This window comes from Petromyzon marinus, chromosome 54, assembly GCF_048934315.1.
Source record: "Petromyzon marinus isolate PM22_M1 ecotype Great Lakes invasive population chromosome 54, UKy_Petmar_22M1.pri1.0, whole genome shotgun sequence".
Classification (NCBI taxonomy): Eukaryota; Metazoa; Chordata; class Hyperoartia; order Petromyzontiformes; family Petromyzontidae; genus Petromyzon; species Petromyzon marinus.
This window is the reverse complement of record NC_133720.1, coordinates 5932737-5950159: the sequence shown is the minus strand read 5'-3', so window position 1 is coordinate 5950159 and position 17423 is coordinate 5932737. Positions and strand designations below refer to the sequence as shown.

The following is a 17423-nucleotide window of genomic DNA, read 5'->3' as shown; positions in this document are numbered from 1 at the left end:
CCACGCCTGGCCAGTGTGTGGGTTGGTGGAGGAGGCATGGAGGCAGTGGCCGGATTAAGATGTTGTAGGCCCCGGGGTTACAGGTAACTGTAAGCCCCCCCCACCCTCCTCCCCAGTAATAATTTCAAAATGACTTTACCCAAAGAACCAAGAAAATGAAAACAAAGTTAAAGAAAAATAAAAAAGTAAAAAATAAAATTTTACAAGGCTAACAACAACAAATAAAATTAAGCATTCACAAATGAAAATAACTTTTCACTTCCATCACTGGAGGCCCTCCAAGCTGGCGGAGGCCCTCTGGCCTGCAGCCACTAAAGAAGCCCCCCACCCCCAACCACCACGCCGCCTGCATGGAGGGAGCATAGAAGCACGCTACAACAGTGGATTGCTCTCTCGCTTGCACTTTTCACCCCGGCTGCCTGTGACATTCATCGTTTAGGCGAGTCGAGCAATGAAGATTCATCTGTTTAACGTACCAAAAACATTTTTTTTCCATGCATGTAGAAACGGATTAATTCGCCTTCTTAACGCCGTTAGCTTTTTTTTCTTTCTTTCAAATTACACAATTGTGAAGAAGTTTAGTCTGGATATATTAAATGTCACATTTTTGTCGTATGTATAATTGTCTTAATATACAGACTGGCTCAACATTCAGGACACAATGTTATATTTATTTTAACAAATGATTAAACTGACTGCCATTAACGTTAACGCATGCATGTTACAGTATTCTATTTTGAAAATAACGTCAGACTTTTTTTGTTTTAAAAACATAGCTTTCTTCTTTAGCATCCCGTAAAACAGAATGTATTCTCGTCAATTTAATTTCCATGTTCAAATTTCATCTGAAGAGGAAGACAGACGATAATAATAACGGCAGATAAACTATTAACTTAGAATATATTTTTGTTAAATATTTTAATGACAGCGTTAATATAAATGAAATAAATTTCGATTTAAAGCTTTCGTGACTGCAGGGATTCATATTCTTGGTTCTTTCGTTAAAGTCACGTAGAAGGGAAAAAATAAAATAATTTTGTTTTATTTTTTATTATTTCCCTTCTACGTGACTTTACCGAAAGGACCAAGATTATATAAATGAAATAACTTAATTGTCCCCCAACCCCTGTATCACGCAGCTCACCGATTGTACAAGAGGATAACGAAAACCTATCAATCCCTTATCAGTGCCATACCTTACTCCAGATCAACTCAGACCTTATGCGTCACCCCGTGCCCCTTCAACGTCCATCCTACAAAGTTCCCATCACAAGGGAGAAACACAAACAAATAGACGAAACAATGTTGTTGCCCGTAGTGAAACGGCTGTACGCCGTATGGACCTGAAAACTAAATTTCCCTGTACAAGAATACGGGGTAAACCGTACGGATTGACACCTATGCTACTATACACGACACTACTACACACTACAATACACTACACTATATACTATTGTAAACTTCACTTTACACTATACTACTATATACTACACTATACACTATTGTAAACGTCACTATACACTACACTACTATACACCACACTATACACTACACTACTATACACCACACTATACACTACACTACTATACTCCACATTATACACTACACTATACACTACACTACTATACACTACACTACTATACTCCACATTATACACTACACTATACACTACACTACTATGCACTACACTATACACTATTGTAAACTTCACTTTACACTATACTACTATACACTACACTATACACTACAGTACTATACACTGCACTATACGCTATTGTAAACTTCAATTTACACTATACTACTATACACAACACGACTATACACTACACGTACACTACTATACACTACACTATACACTACACTATGGACTGCACTATACACTGCACTATACACTACACTATACACTACACTATACACTACACTATTATACACTATTATACACTACTATACACTACTATACACTACACTACACTATTGTAAACTGGACTTTACACTATACTACTATACACTACACTATACACTACACGACTATACACTGCACTATACACTGCACTATACACTACACTATACACTACACTATACACTACACTATACACTACATGTCTATACACTGCACTATACTTTACACTATACTACTATACATTACACGACTATACACTGCACTATACACTACACAATACACTACTATACACTACACTATACACTACACGACTATACACTGCACTATACACTACACTAATATACACTACACTATAATTTACACTATACTACTATACACTACACGACTATGCACTACACTATACACTACACTATACACTACACGATACACTACACTATACACTACACTAATATACACTACACTATACTTTACACTATACTACTATACACTGCACTATACACTACACGATACACTACTATACACTACACGACTATACACTGCACTATACACTACACAATACACTACTATACACTACACTATACACTACACGACTATACACTGCACTATACACTACACTAATATACACTACACTATACTTTACATTATACTACTATACACTACACGACTATACACTACACTATACACTACACGATACACTACACTATACACTACACTATACACTACACGACTATACACTGCACTATACACTACACTATACACTACACGACTATACACTACACTATACACTACACGATACACTACACTACACGATACACTACACTATACACTACACTAATATACACTACACTATACTTTACACTATACTACTATACACTACACGACTATACACTGCACTATACACTACACGATACACTACACTATACACTACACGATACACTACACTATACACTACACGATACACTACACTATACACTACACGATACACTACACTATACACTACACTAATATACACTACACTATACTTTACACTATACTACTATACACTACACGACTATACACTGCACTATACACTACACGATACACTACTATACACTACACTATACACTACACGACTATACACTGCACTATACACTACACTAATATACACTACACTATACTTTACACTATACTACTATACACTACACGACTATACACTACACTACACTATACACTACACTAATATACACTACACTATATTTTACACTATACTACTATACACTACACGAATATACACTGCACTATACACTACACGATACACTACACTATACACTACACGACTATACACTGCACTATACACTACACTAATGTACACTACACTATACTTTACACTATACTACTATACACTACACGACTATACACTACACTATACACTACACGATACACTACACTATACACTACACGATACACTACACTATACACTACACTACACTATACACTACACGATACACTACACTATACACTACACTAATATACACTACACTATACTTTACACTATACTACTATACACTACACGACTATACACTGCACTATACACTACATGATACACTACTATACACTACACTATACACTACACGACTATGCACTGCACTATACACTACACTAATATACACTACACTATACTTTACACTATACTACTATACACTACACGACTATACACTACACGATACACTACACTATACACGATACACTACACTATACACTACACGATACACTACACTAATATACACTACACTATATTTTACACTATACTACTATACACTACACGACTATACACTCCACTATACACTACATGATACACTACTATACACTACACTATACACAACACTACTATACACTCCACTATACACTCCACTAATATACACTACACTATACTTTACACTATACTACTATACACTACACTATACACTACACGATACACTACACTATACACTACACGATACACTACACTATACACTACACTAATATACACTACACTATACTTTACACTATACTACTATACACTACACGACTATACACTGCACTATACACTACACGATACACTACACTACACGACTATACACTGCACTATACACTACACTATACACTACACTATACACTACACTATACACTACACAATACACTACACTACCTTTAACGCTCACCCCCTCCCCCCCACATTGCGTCACAAATGGGGACGATGTCGCCAGCCGGCTGCAATGACGCAAAGACACTCGTCTTGAAATGCGTTCAGACAGCTCGTTACCGGCTCGTCACCAGCTTAGGCTGGCTTGTTTTTGTGTTTATTGTACCGTGTGTTGTTGTACCGTGTGTTGTTGTACCGCGTGTTGTTGTAACGTTCTGAACCCGCACCTACTTGGACATCTGCGGGGATGGGCGAGTGTGGCAAGAGCTTTACAGCTATTCTGATTCCTCCAATATAAATATTCAGATTTTTTTGTGTGTGTTTGTTGTTGTTATTGCACGCTATACACGTGCCACGCCGAGTCTCACGAATCGTTCGTAAGTGGGAAGGGGAGGAGGAGGGGGGGGGTAGTTGTCCGTCTCATTGGGATGTTCGGCTATTAATTCCACGTGCTTCAAAGGTGTTTGCTATAACCGCCCGCTAAACAATGGGCTGCTCCGCTCACCTGCCTACGGCCGTCGTCGACTCTAACACAAAACACCGTCACCACCGATGGTGGTGGGCACACACACACACACCCCAAACACACCTTAACGGTGGCAACAGCAACACGAGACGACACGGGACACGGATGTCACCCACCCACCCGCCCGACGTTGAGCCACACAGTGATGGATAAACACAAATCGCTCTCGACGATACACACGCGAGCAGAGACATCGGACACTGCTGCAACTCGTGGATCACTCACAAAGATGGAGACAATCACACACGTTGACACTGACACAGAGACACTGACACAATCACACACGTGGGCACTGACACACAGACACTGACACAATCACACACGTTGGCACTGACACACAGACACAATCACACACGTTGGCACTGACACAGTCACACACGTTGGCACTGACACAGAGACACTGACACACACGTGGGCACTGACACAGAGACACTGACACAGTCACACACGTTGGCACTGACACACAGACACTGACACAATCACACACGTTGACACTGACACACAGACACTGACACAATCACACACGTTGGCACTGACACAGTCACACACGTTGGCACTGACACAGTCACACACGTTGGCACTGACACAGAGACACTGACACAATCACACACGTTGACACTGACACAGAGACACTGACACAATCACACACGTTGGCACTGACACACAGACACTGACACAGATACACACGTTGGCACTGACACACAGACACTGACACAATCACACACGTTGGCACTGACACAATCACACACGTTGGCACTGACACAATCACACACGTTGGCACTGACACAATCACACACGTTGGCACTGACACACAGACACTGACACAATCACACACGTTGACACTGACACAGAGACACTGACACAATCACACACGTTGGCACTGACACACAGACACTGACACAATCACACACGTTGGCACTGACACAGACACAACACACACGAAGACGCGAACTCCTTTACGCCGTCACCAAACACAGACCACCAACGACGACTAACAAGTGACACAAATACGACATAAACACTGGACACGATCGCCAAGTCTTGACACTGATGTAACACAAATACCGCAACTCTGTAAGTTTTTTTATAAAAAAACTTTTTTTGTATTAGGCGTCGTCCATAAATGACGTCACGTGATTTTGGACGATTTTTGACTCCCCCCCCCTCCTCGTCACATGGCGTCACAAAAAGTCAGACCCCCCCTCAAATATGACGTCACAAAGCTCTGCCCCCCCCCCCCAAAAATATATAAAACATGCTTCAAGTCGCTTTAAACTATTGTCATTGTAGTGCGTATTTAGTGTGGCGCTGCACTCTGATATTGTTGGAGAAAACATTTATTAAAAAGTATATTTAATTAAGTAGAACGTGTTGTCTATATTTATTTAAAGTTGCGCATTTTTACGTGACGTCACATTTCTTACCCGCTAGAGCCCACCGAGCGATTAGGGTTATTTTCATAAGTGACCTGGCCACACGCGATGATTGCTCATCACCGTCGTAGTCATCATCATCTTCGTCGTCATCCTCATCACCATCACACGAATGGTATTTTATAGATTAAAAACAGCCATCGCCTGGGTCCGGGATACAACCCACGTGTTTTCTTGCAATAACCAGGCAAGGGAGAGAGTGATCAAATATAATTACCGCATCTCGAATCTTTAAAACTTTTAGAACCCACCCAACATTTAAAAAAAACACACACATATATATCCCATGACGCATACGTCAGCTTGAGTATGAGCCCGCAGAGTTGCGAAACGCATGAGCACACCATGCGATGATGCACGGGCACAGTGTGTGACATACCAAACGTGAATGCGTGCACTGATGACAAGGGGCTATTCGTAGGTGCGCGTGTGGTGTGTTCGTTTGGGCTCCCCGGCAGGGTGAAACGTCGCTTTAGCCCCCTAACAGGCGTGACAAGGTCTGGGTTTCGCTGCGTCCTGTGAGTGTGCCTACTTCTGCATGGCTCTCCTCCGGCCCCTCGGGTTTCCCCTCTCAGCTAAACCGCCCTCTCTCCCTACCCCAAACTCCCCCCTTATCACCCCACAACAACAAAAACCCCACACAGCGTTGACAAATGCGACTGGCCAAACATGCCATCGCTGACAAATGACAGCGAGGATTTTTCGAGGACCGGTGCTCAACCGAGATGATATTGCTACAGCGTCGGCGGTGTCGCGTCGATGACGGGAGATCTGCCGGCGTTGCGCCGCACGTTGAACTTCTTTCGCGCCGTACGTAGCCGGCCAAGCAACCCACCGTTGCACGCACGAAGGCGGAAGATCGAACGTGGCCACGTCGGAGAGGGCGCGCGAAGGCCACGCGGCCGGAGAGTTGCAAGAGGAGCGAGTTGCTGTCCTCGTGTTCGAGTCGCTGGGCGGATTCCGACAGCATCCCTGTGGACTCAAACCTCGATGTTACAGAGTTAGGTCAAGCCGTAAACCTCCAGTGTGCGCCGATATATATCTAAAAAAAAGTATATATAATAGTTATGGTGACATTGGAGATTCAACAATTGGATGTTGGGTTTGTCCGGCCAAACCTACGCCTGAAGTAAAAAAAAAGAGTAAGTCGTAATGTAGTTCATTGAAAAAAAAATCATTATTTGAAGGGCGCTTTGCTTGAAATGCCACAGCAACTGCCAAGTGCCTTCAATCACCATCTCGTGTCAAGAATTGGAAGGAACTCCCCATCCTAAGTGGTTGCTGTCCTTGTGCGGCACCTGGTGACTCACTGGACATTTCACAGTAAAGAGTATTTATTTATTTATACCGGAGGAATCCCGTGAGCTGTGAAGCTTTTTTCTCTCTCACACAGATGTCCAGTGCGGGGCCGACGATTGCTACTGCTGCGCGCAAACCTTCCCACTGTCAGAATCAGATGTTATTTATCCTGGAGGAATCCGATGAGCTATGAAGCTCTTTTTCACAGATGCCCAGTCGTTTTCACGGATGTTGCTTAAGACCACAGAGGCCTCTGCAAGCTTTTCCCCGCTCCGTCCACTGTCCCAAGATGCGCTGTGGCACCACTGCTGGTCGCTTATAGCTGTTTAAGTCTGTGGGTCTCTGTGTGAGTCTGTGGGTCTCTGCATGAGTCTAATGTTCTCTATGTGAGTCTATGGTTCTCTATGTGAGTCTATGCGTCTCTATGTGAGTCTACGGTTCTCTATGAGTCTATGGTTCTCTATGTTAATCTATGTGTATCTATGTGAGTCTACGGTTCTCTATATGAGTCAATGGGTCTCTATGTGAGTCTACGGTTCTCTATATGAGTATCTCTATGAGTCTATGGTTCTCTATCTGAGTCTATGTGTATCTATGTGAGTCTACGGATCTATGAGTGTATGTGTATATGTGAGTCTACGGTTCTCTCTATGAGTGTATGCGTATCTATGTGAGTCTATGTGTATCTGAGTCTATGGTTCTCTATGTGAGTCTACGGTCTCTCTAGGAGTCTATGGTTCTCTGTGAGTCTATGGGTCTGGATGTTCATACGGTGCTGTGTATGCAAATCCACATTGTATTGTTGTATTGTTTGTTGTTGTAACTTGCCGACCCGCCCACAACTGAACATCAGTGAAAAAGAGCTTCAAAGCTCATCGGATTCCTCCAGTCCATTTAAAACATGATTGTGAAATGTATTTAATTGCATGCATTGGCCAACAGGGGGGCAATAATGAACGTAGCGACGCACCCCACCCGAGTGCCTGCAAGGGGGCATTCGCGTGAAATCCATTTACATACGTGTGCGAATCTGAGATTTAAAAAGAACACACCGCTCACGACTGTGTGTGTTCGAGAGAACACCGTCCACCGGGGGGAGACGGAGCGATGACATCAGCTCGTGTGCAGGCGCCAGGTGGACGCAATCACCGGTGGGATCGTGCGAGCTCCACCTGCATGTGTCTCGATCATCAACAAGCCCGCCCGGAACGCACGCGACTTGCACGTGGCGGTTTCGGGCGCTGCGCCACGAACCCGGCCCTCCCCGAGTTCGATTCCCGCTTAACACCGGTGACCATTATCTGAGCCGGTCCAGAGCCTACCCCGAGGTCGACTCAGCCTCAAGTGAGTACCCGGTGCGATGTGTAAATAAAATAAAAACATCGCCACTCGGGAGACGAATACGGCGCGGCGTGGTGCTGGGCCACCCACCCCCTTCGTGTATCGTGCCTGGCCTTCAAAGGTGCTACTCATCAACAGCACTTGCCCCAACAATCTGCCGAGGCTATACGGGGGATCTTTGTCCGAATCCCTCTCCGCTCCGCCACCCTGTGAAAACAGACGCTGCTCGCTCTCGCTCGCTCCTCTCTATCCTCTCATCACTCGCCCTCTCATTCCTGATGTCTTGCTCCGGTCATTCCTCCTCCTCCTCCTGCTCACCCCGAGCCGTGCCCTCCTCCTCTCTGTTCGTCCCCGGCCTCACCGTCTGTTGCCCCTTTTGCGCGACTGTTCTCCGCCTTTCGTCGGTGTTCAACGGATGAACAAGAGATTTATTACGCGATCGATTATCGTTATTATCCGACCTGAATCAATCCACTGCTGGGTGAAGGCCTCCCCCCTCCGGCTCTCACGCGCCTGCGATCTCATGATCCACGTGGCAACTACGCGCGGGGCCGATTTCATCGCCGGTCGATGTCCCCTCACGAACATTCCATCCCTTGGCTGCGGCTCCATTATCACGCTTGCCAATCGTTCACAATCCTCTTCATAGGTGGCCGCGTCCATGCCAAGTCCTCTTGCCTCTCTCACGCAAGGTGCGCGCGTTGTAGCACGCGGTACGCACTCCAATCGGACCCACGCGTTCCTCTTTCTACGCTCTCGCGACCTCCCCCCCCCCCCCCACGTGCGATAATCCACTCGCACCTGCACGAACCCATTTCGACGCTCCGTCTCCCCGGCGAACGTGCGCTCGGATGCGTACCGTCCGTCGGCCTTCCACTCCCGTTGGAAAACCGTCGACACCGATACGGATGATTCCATGCCCGTGCGTCACGAGCGATAGGAATCGAAAGTAAATTGGCTCATTGTCTTAATGTAATCTGTATTAGTATATACTCACCCAGGAGAGCCACACTGATTGACTTCAAGATGTTATCTCCTTTTCCTGGTATACAGGAGGTGGTGGGTTTGATCCCGACGCCTGCTGAATATTTGGAGTTTGCGTGTCTCTCTCCTCCCGTGGTCACGTGGAATTTTTCCTCCGGGTCCTCCGGTTTTTTCCCCCTCCACCTTCAGCATCACCACGCGTTTCAGTGTATTCGGCTGCCATAAATTCCCACGTGATGATGAGCCACTTTGCCGAGCGATCAATTGTGGTGGCCAGGTCGCTCCTCAAAAAGCTCAATACGGCAACTCAGTGGGCCTCACCTGATGAAATAAAAATGCGTTAGAAAGTTTACAAGAGTGCGTTGGTGCAGCACATGGGATGGATGGCAGCGACTTTGCGAGTCCTCCGTCCAGCGGCAGGCTGACAGCGGCCGGTGATGCGAGTGCCTAAATGCGACCGCGCATATTGGGACGAGACCGCGTGATTTGCAAACGCCGTCACAATTACTGTTGCCACGCGCCATTGTACGACTAAGACAACCTCGCTTGACACGTGTCTTTTAACGATGCTGTTGTGACACTATTGCAGTGTAGGCTCTCTTAAAACAAATGATTGAAGGAAGTCAAGAGGGAAATGTGGCGTAACATTTAAAATGAATTGGTGACTCAGTACTTAGTCGACTGTGCGCAATTGTGTATTGAACGTTTCCATCATTGGAGGGGAAAAAATACGTAGACTCAAAAATAATACCACAATGTTTCGTCTAAAATGCTGTGGATGTCTGTTAGCCACATTTAGACATGTTGTAGGGGTCTCTTAGTCACATATAGACACACTGTGGGTGTCTCTTAGCCACATCTAGACACTCTGTGGGTGTCTCTTAGTCACATCTGGACACACTGTGGGTGTCTCTTAGTCACATCTGGACACACTGTGGGTGTCTCTTAGTCACGTCTGGACACGCTGTGGGTCTCTTAGTCACGTCTAGACACGCTGTGGGTGTCTCTTAGTCACATCTAGACACGCTGTGGGTGTCTCTTAGCCACATCTAGACACGCTGTGGGTGTCTCTTAGTCACATCTAGACACGCTGTGGGTGTCTCTTAGTCACATCTAGACACGCTGTGGGTGTCTCTTAGTCACATCTAGACACGCTGTGGGTGTCTCTTAGTCACATCTAGACACTGTGGGTGTCTCTTAGTCACATCTAGACACGCTGTGGGTGTCTCTTAGTCACATCTAGACACGCTGTGGGTGTCTCTTAGTCACATCTAGACACGCTGTGGGTGTCTCTTAGTCACATCTAGACACGCTGTGGGTGTCTCTTAGTCACATCTAGACACGCTGTGGGTGTCTCTTAGTCACATCTAGACACGCTGTAGGTGTCTCTTAGTCACATCTAGACACGCTGTGGGTGTCTCTTAGCCACATCTAAACACGCTGTGGGTGTCCCTTAGTCACATCTAGACACTCTGTGGGTGTCTCTTAGTCACATCTAGACACGCTGTGTGTGTCTCTTAGTCACTTCTAGACACTGTGGGTGTCTCTTAGTCACATCTAGACACGCTGTGTGTGTCTCTTAGTCACTTCTAGACACTGTGGGTGTCTCTTAGTCACTTCTAGACACTGTGGGTGTCTCTTAGTCACATCTAGACACACTGTGGGTGTCTCTTAGCCACTTGTAGACACTCTCTGGGTGTCTCTTAGCCACATCTAGACACGCCGTGGGTGTCTCTTAGTCACATCTAGACATGCTGTGGGTGTTCGGACACCCAAGACATCCACAGTGGCAGTGCCCCCCCCCCCACCAGACACGGCTTCTGGTTAGCAGAAAACAAACACAGCGACACGGTGCCACGACTCAGCGGGTGAGGAAACAACATTCTGTATTGCACAATGAACACAGCGACGGGCAACTCGCACTGGAGCTTTGCAAGGCGTGTATTTAATATGAATTGTGGCAAGAACTGCGGCTGTATAGGCAGCGTCAGCAACGAGGACGACTATTTACAATTCACACCAACCCCTACGCCACCCCCACCACTTAATGAGACACCTTAATTTAACGCTTCACGTGGTGCTCTTCAAGGGAGCCGCCAAACGGGGACGGCGCCTCCGGACATTGCGTGGAAACCGGCGCCTTGCGCCACGGCCATCCAAATAAATACGGCTCGCCACGCCCCCGCGAGCTAGATGTCGGATTTGGCCGGGCGCAGGCGAGTGTAAGCGGCGTTCAGCGCCAGCAGCACCCACATCTCGACGGCCGTGCTGAGCGCGATGAGGAACGGCGCCCTCGACGTGCGGTCCGCTTGCGCCTGCGGCAGCGACAGCTGCAGCACGGCGAGCGCCAGCAGGCTGTTCTGAGCGCTGCACTCGATGGCCACGGCCCGGGCCGCGGGGCCCGGCAGCCGCGCGGCGCGGGCCAGGGTCAATCCAACCAGGAGCCCGCAGACGGGCACCAGCGCGGCGGCGCCGTACAGCGCCGCCGGGGCGCCGGCACCGCCCAGCAGCGAGACGGCGGCGTGCGCGCCAACGTAGAGCCCGCCGAGCGCCACCACCAGCGTGAACGGGCGGATCACGTCCAGCAGCGCCTCCGCGAGGCGCGGCCGCCGGTGCTTGATGACGGCGCCCAGCGACACGGGCACCAGCACGAAGAGCAGCGTGGCGAGGATGCGCGAGAAGGGCACGCGCAGGGTGTGGTGCACGCCCAGCGCGCGGCTGTAGAGCGCCGTCGACGCCGGCATGGCCGCGACGGCCACCAGCGTGGAGGCGAGCGTCATGGCGAGCGCCAGCGCCACGTCGCCGCCCAGCAGCAGGCTGTAGAGGTAGCCGCCTCCGCCGCCGGGGCACGAGCACGCCACCACGAGCCCCAGCGAGAGCTCCTCGTCCAGCGCGAACGCGCGCGACAGCCCGTAGCCGAGCAGCGGCATGACGCCGAACTGCGCCGCCAGCCCCAGCGCGATGGGCGCGGGCCGCGAGCGCAGGCCCTGCAGCGCCTCGCTGTCCATCTTGCAGCCGAAGGCGCACTTGTTGAAGAGCACGAAGGGCAGCAGCATGTAGAGCACGGGCGAGTCGAGGAAGTGCGACACGCCCGCCGGTGCCCAGCCCGCCGCCGTCGCGTTGCCCAGCCAAATCCCCGGCCTCGGACTCGCGCCGCCGCCGCCGTAGAAGAGGGTGGCGTTCGCTGCGGTGGGCGCTGCACCGGTCGTCGCAACGGTGGTGGCGACGGTCGCCGGGGCGGTGCCGTTGGCGGCGGCGGTTGTCACGGCCGTCGTCATCCTCTGTGCGTTCGGCTCGGCCGGCCGTGGAAACCGTTTCACCGGGGCGGCTGAGACCTCCGTTCCCCCTGCGCGCCCCGCCAGGAGGTAAGCCCTGCGCGGGGAGTTCCCATCGATTCTCCCGCTCCCATCGGTATCCGTCGCGGGGTCACCGCTCGGAAACGACTCGAGCGGTTCGCCCGCGTCGGCAGGCAGGTGCCCCGAGGCGTTGACCGGGACTTCGGTTACGGTTCTGGCCGGCGACGTTTCCGGCCCGGCGCTCACTTGGTCCCGCGGCGCCGGCCGGCTCAGCGCGGCGCAGACGGACGCGGCGGAGAGGAGGAAGAGCGCGGCACGGCCCGGTTGGGGCCCTGAACTGACTCGCATCCCCACGCGGGTGACGGCGTGCGTTTGGCGCGACCCGGCGCTATTTGACGGCTCTCACGCCGGCTGCCATGCTGCCTCCCGCGCGATCGGAGCCTGTCGGGACAAGTCAGGGTTCAGGACGCATACACAGCAGCAGCAGCAGCAGCATCATCGTCGCAGTGGTGCAGGATCAACTCTCGTCCACCTCGGGACTGCCTTTATTGCAATCCCGGGTTACATATACTCTCCTTTCAGTAGCATTCATCCGAAAGATATCGGCACTTGCTTTGCAAAATTGTTCCACGTGACAATACATTGTTGCGCATGATAATACCGGTTTGTAAAGTACTTTGTCAATCCACTGCTGAATGAAAACCTCCCCACGCGGTGCGGGTCATGGTGGTTACTTGACCATACTTCACGCTGGTCAATGTAAGTTGGTTATTGGGGGCCCAGGAGCGGTTGAGGTATCACTTGCCAATGACGTTAGCGGTGGCCAGGCCGAAACAGGAGGACTTCTTCACAATGCCGGCTATCGCCTGATGAAGCTGGTTGTAATCACCAGCGAAACGTACTCGAATTGCGAATGTTGCGGGTTTACTCCCCAACACACCGGTTGTGCTGTACTAGTAACGAATTGGCACCTTTTGTTTATGTGACAAACCTTACTAACTGGCTGTGTCGGGTGGTGTGCGGATTTAACAACATGTTTATATTTCCACAATCTAACCACAAAAACATTTTTATTATGGATTCAGGGCCACTATATTCACATCGGAGTGCATGAACCAATGCCCCACCAGTAGCCACAGGAGGAAGTTGAATTGCCAAGGTCCATATTTGGACGTGTGTGTGTGTTATTGTCCCAGACAAGTAGCCCGGTGGTGCAATTGACCAGAGTCGAAATTCTGACCAGCCACACACTCACACTGGTATCCAAACCACCCTTATTTTAAAACATAGCACTTAGATTACCACAACATTCCCTTCCTGTACCACAAAGCCCTCCCCTCCATCCCACAAGTTTTACCACACCACACGGCTCTACCACACCACACGGCACTACCACACAGCCCTACCACACCACACAACTCTACCACACCACACAGCTCTACCACACAACTCTACCACACCACACAGCTCTATCACACAACTCTACCACACCACACAACTTTACCACACCACACAGCTCTACCACACAGCACTACCACACCACACAACTCTACCACACCACACAACTCTACCACACAACTCTACCACACCACACGGCTCTACCACACCACACAGCTCTACCACACAACTCTACCACACCACACCGCCCTCTCACACTACACAGCTCCACCACACCACACAACTCTACCACACAGCACTACCACACCACACAACTCTACCACACCACAGAGCACTACCACACCACACACAGCTCTACCACACCACACAACTCTACCACACCACACAACTCTACCACACAGCACTACCACACCACTCTACCACACAGCACTACAACACCACACAACTCTACCACACCACACACAGCACTACAACACCACACACAGCACTACCACACCACACACAGCACTACCACACCACACACAGCACTACCACACAGAACGTCACCCCCCCCCCCCCCATCACAACCCACAGACCTTCCTTAAAACATTGCTTGCACACCAGTCCTTCCCCATGACACCACCCCGCTCTCACTCCACACTGCCCTCCTACGGCACCGCGGCCTCTTCGAGCGCGTCGCCGCCTCTCGTGCTGCGCGAGCCAGCCGTGACCGGACCAAGCCCACGCCTGCGAGGTGTTGGCGAGAGATGGCGCACTTCGTGATCGCTTCCCACTTCGTCACACCTCGCGATGTCTTCTCCTCAATCTCACTAGCCTCGTCTCCTTGAACGCCTCGTCTCCCCCGTCTCCCTATACCCATCGCCTGGTAACCCACATCTCATTGTACTGCTGTCTCCCTGTAGCCCCCGGTACCCCGGTGTCTCTGCACCATCTGTATCCTTGTTACCCCTGCTGAAGCCCTATAACCCCGCACATCTGTACCACCGTGTCTCCCCGTATCGCTTGTAGCCCCCACGTCTTGCGAAAACGAGCCTACAGCTCGCCGGATTCCTCCAGGTCAAGTAAAATCACTCCCGATTCTGAATCGGTTAAGGGATGCCCAGAGAACCAAACTGCGCGCACAAGGCCCGCGACAACGTCCGCACGTAGCCCGATGTGGAAGTCCGCGGCGAGGGTTTCGGGGTAACAAAGTGGGGGGGGGTGGGGGGGGGGTAACCCCAGCGACACAGCAGGGCGAGTGTTAACCCGTGGGTAACGGAGACGGGACAGCGAGCGTTGCCGAGACAAATATAACGGTCGGCGACAGCGTTGCACGGGGTGGTGAGAGACCGAGAGAGGCTATAGTAAGTGAGCGGTGCGAGAGGTAAGTTTACAGCACGAGGTAACCAACTCACAGCAGCGGCGGCGGCGGCGGCGCGGCAGCTTTGAGGGTAACGGAGGCGCCACGCGCGGGAGGGGTCGGTACAGTCGCCAACCACCGCAAGTGAACGCGCGCGCTTCCGGACTGTACCCGCGCTCTTGAGGCCCCCCCCTCCTTCCCGCAGCTCGCGAGCCAATCGGTGGCGAGATCTTCCCCGCCGCCCCGCCCACCCTGTCGCCCCGCCCACCCCGCACCCGGTTTTGTTTGTAAGGTGCGATGACGTCATCCGGCGATTACAAAACGCCACGGGGGACGTCACACGCTTTCCGCGCCCAACCACTTCTCGGGGCGCGTGATGTCAGGTAAATTCATAATGAAAGCGTCGCCTGTGACGTCGCCCTCGTGAAGATGTACGCGTGACGTCACTGTCGGGGAAGGCCATCACGCCCTCCCCCCAACCCCCGGTCACGCCCCCCCCGCGCGTGACTCGTCCGCGTGTGAGTCACGGCCACGTGATCCACGTGATACCCCCCCCCCCTCATCGTTTCTGCCCCCCTCCTGCCTCCCCTACTGCTAAGAAGAACGAGAGACAACGTGGACAAGCACTTTGAACACTAGTGTCCAATAACTCTGTGGCCTTAAGGCAAGGCCGTAGCCATGGAGTCAACATTTGGGGGGCCAAATCTTCCAGGGGGTCTAGGGGTCCCCCCCCCCAGAAAAAAATATAAATTTGAAAACGAATTTCCTGTCTAAAATATTTAAAAAAATCACTAACACATAGGATGGACTTTTTATTTATGTTTTACAATAATGTCTAATAGTGTATTGTATTACATTGCTCTGTTTTAATTGTTTACCTTGTTTTAATGGCAGCGATTAGGGATTAATCAAGAACAACCAAAACTACAATAATATAAACAGAAATCGATGCATTGTTATATGAAGACAAGTCCAGATATTGTGGCAAAGGTTTAGCAAATTCTTTGGTTTTATTCGGTAAAGTCACGTAAAATAAAATAAAACAAAATAATTAAATCACGTTTCGGAGGCAACACAAGCTTCCGTCTTCAGGTGGAAAAGTCAACACAATATCTGTGACACAGATGACTTTACCGAATAAAACCAAAGAGTATGAATCCTTGCAGTCACGAAAGCTTCAAATCTAGAAGTTTAGCAAATTGTTTTTATTTACATAGCATAGCAATGATTCTTTTTAAATATTTTTGATAGCTATATATTGGGGGGACATTTTGAGCATACAGTAAAATCTTGGATTACGAGTAACTTGGTCTGCGAGTGTTTTGCAAAATGACCAATTTTTTTAAAATAAATATTAATTTGATAAACGAGCGAGGCCTTGCAATACGAGTAGTAGTACGTATACGCTTTGTCCGCCGAGCGTCACGTGATCACAACTGATATACGAGTGCTTTGATATACGAGTGCTTTGGATTACAAACACGTTCCGGAACGAATTATGCTCGCAATCCAAGGTTTTACTGTACAGTATTTGAATATTGGGGGGTGGGGGGGGTGTCCCAATATATATTATTACAGCCTTGCCTTAAGGGGAAAAGTACGTAAGAGGTGACGCGCCGGGGCAATTTAATACGCAACCAACCTATACATGAGTCACTCCGTGATAGAGGTTTTTTTGGGTTAGATCGCGTAAATAGACGGTGGGGGATTCCCATGGAGGGATTTACAGACGACTGGAGTGTGAGA

At 49.4% G+C, this 17423-nt stretch overlaps 1 protein-coding gene across 2 annotated transcripts; it reads right to left on the bottom strand.

Annotated features, from left to right (window-relative positions):
* Positions 1-11513: 11513 nt before the first annotated feature.
* LOC116954217 (P3 protein-like) lies at positions 11514-15882 on the bottom strand. Of its 2 annotated transcripts, none has more exons than XM_032974761.2 (2): positions 15733-15882; positions 11514-13381 (listed from the first exon to the last, which is right to left on the bottom strand). In XM_032974761.2, the coding sequence occupies exon 2, from the start codon at positions 13286-13288 to the stop codon at positions 11834-11836; it is 1455 nt and encodes a 484-aa protein (XP_032830652.2). In that variant the 5' UTR covers positions 13289-13381; positions 15733-15882; the 3' UTR covers positions 11514-11833. The 2 variants fall into 2 exon arrangements, with proteins under 2 accessions (XP_032830652.2, XP_032830653.2); XM_032974762.2 differs by lacking the exon at positions 15733-15882 and adding an exon at positions 14914-15702.
* Positions 15883-17423: the final 1541 nt, after the last annotated feature.

Coding starts and splice junctions, on each gene's coding strand:
- LOC116954217 (XM_032974761.2), bottom strand. CDS start 13,288: ATGCGAGTCAGTTCAGGGCCCCAACCGGGCCGTGCCGCGCTCTTCCTC.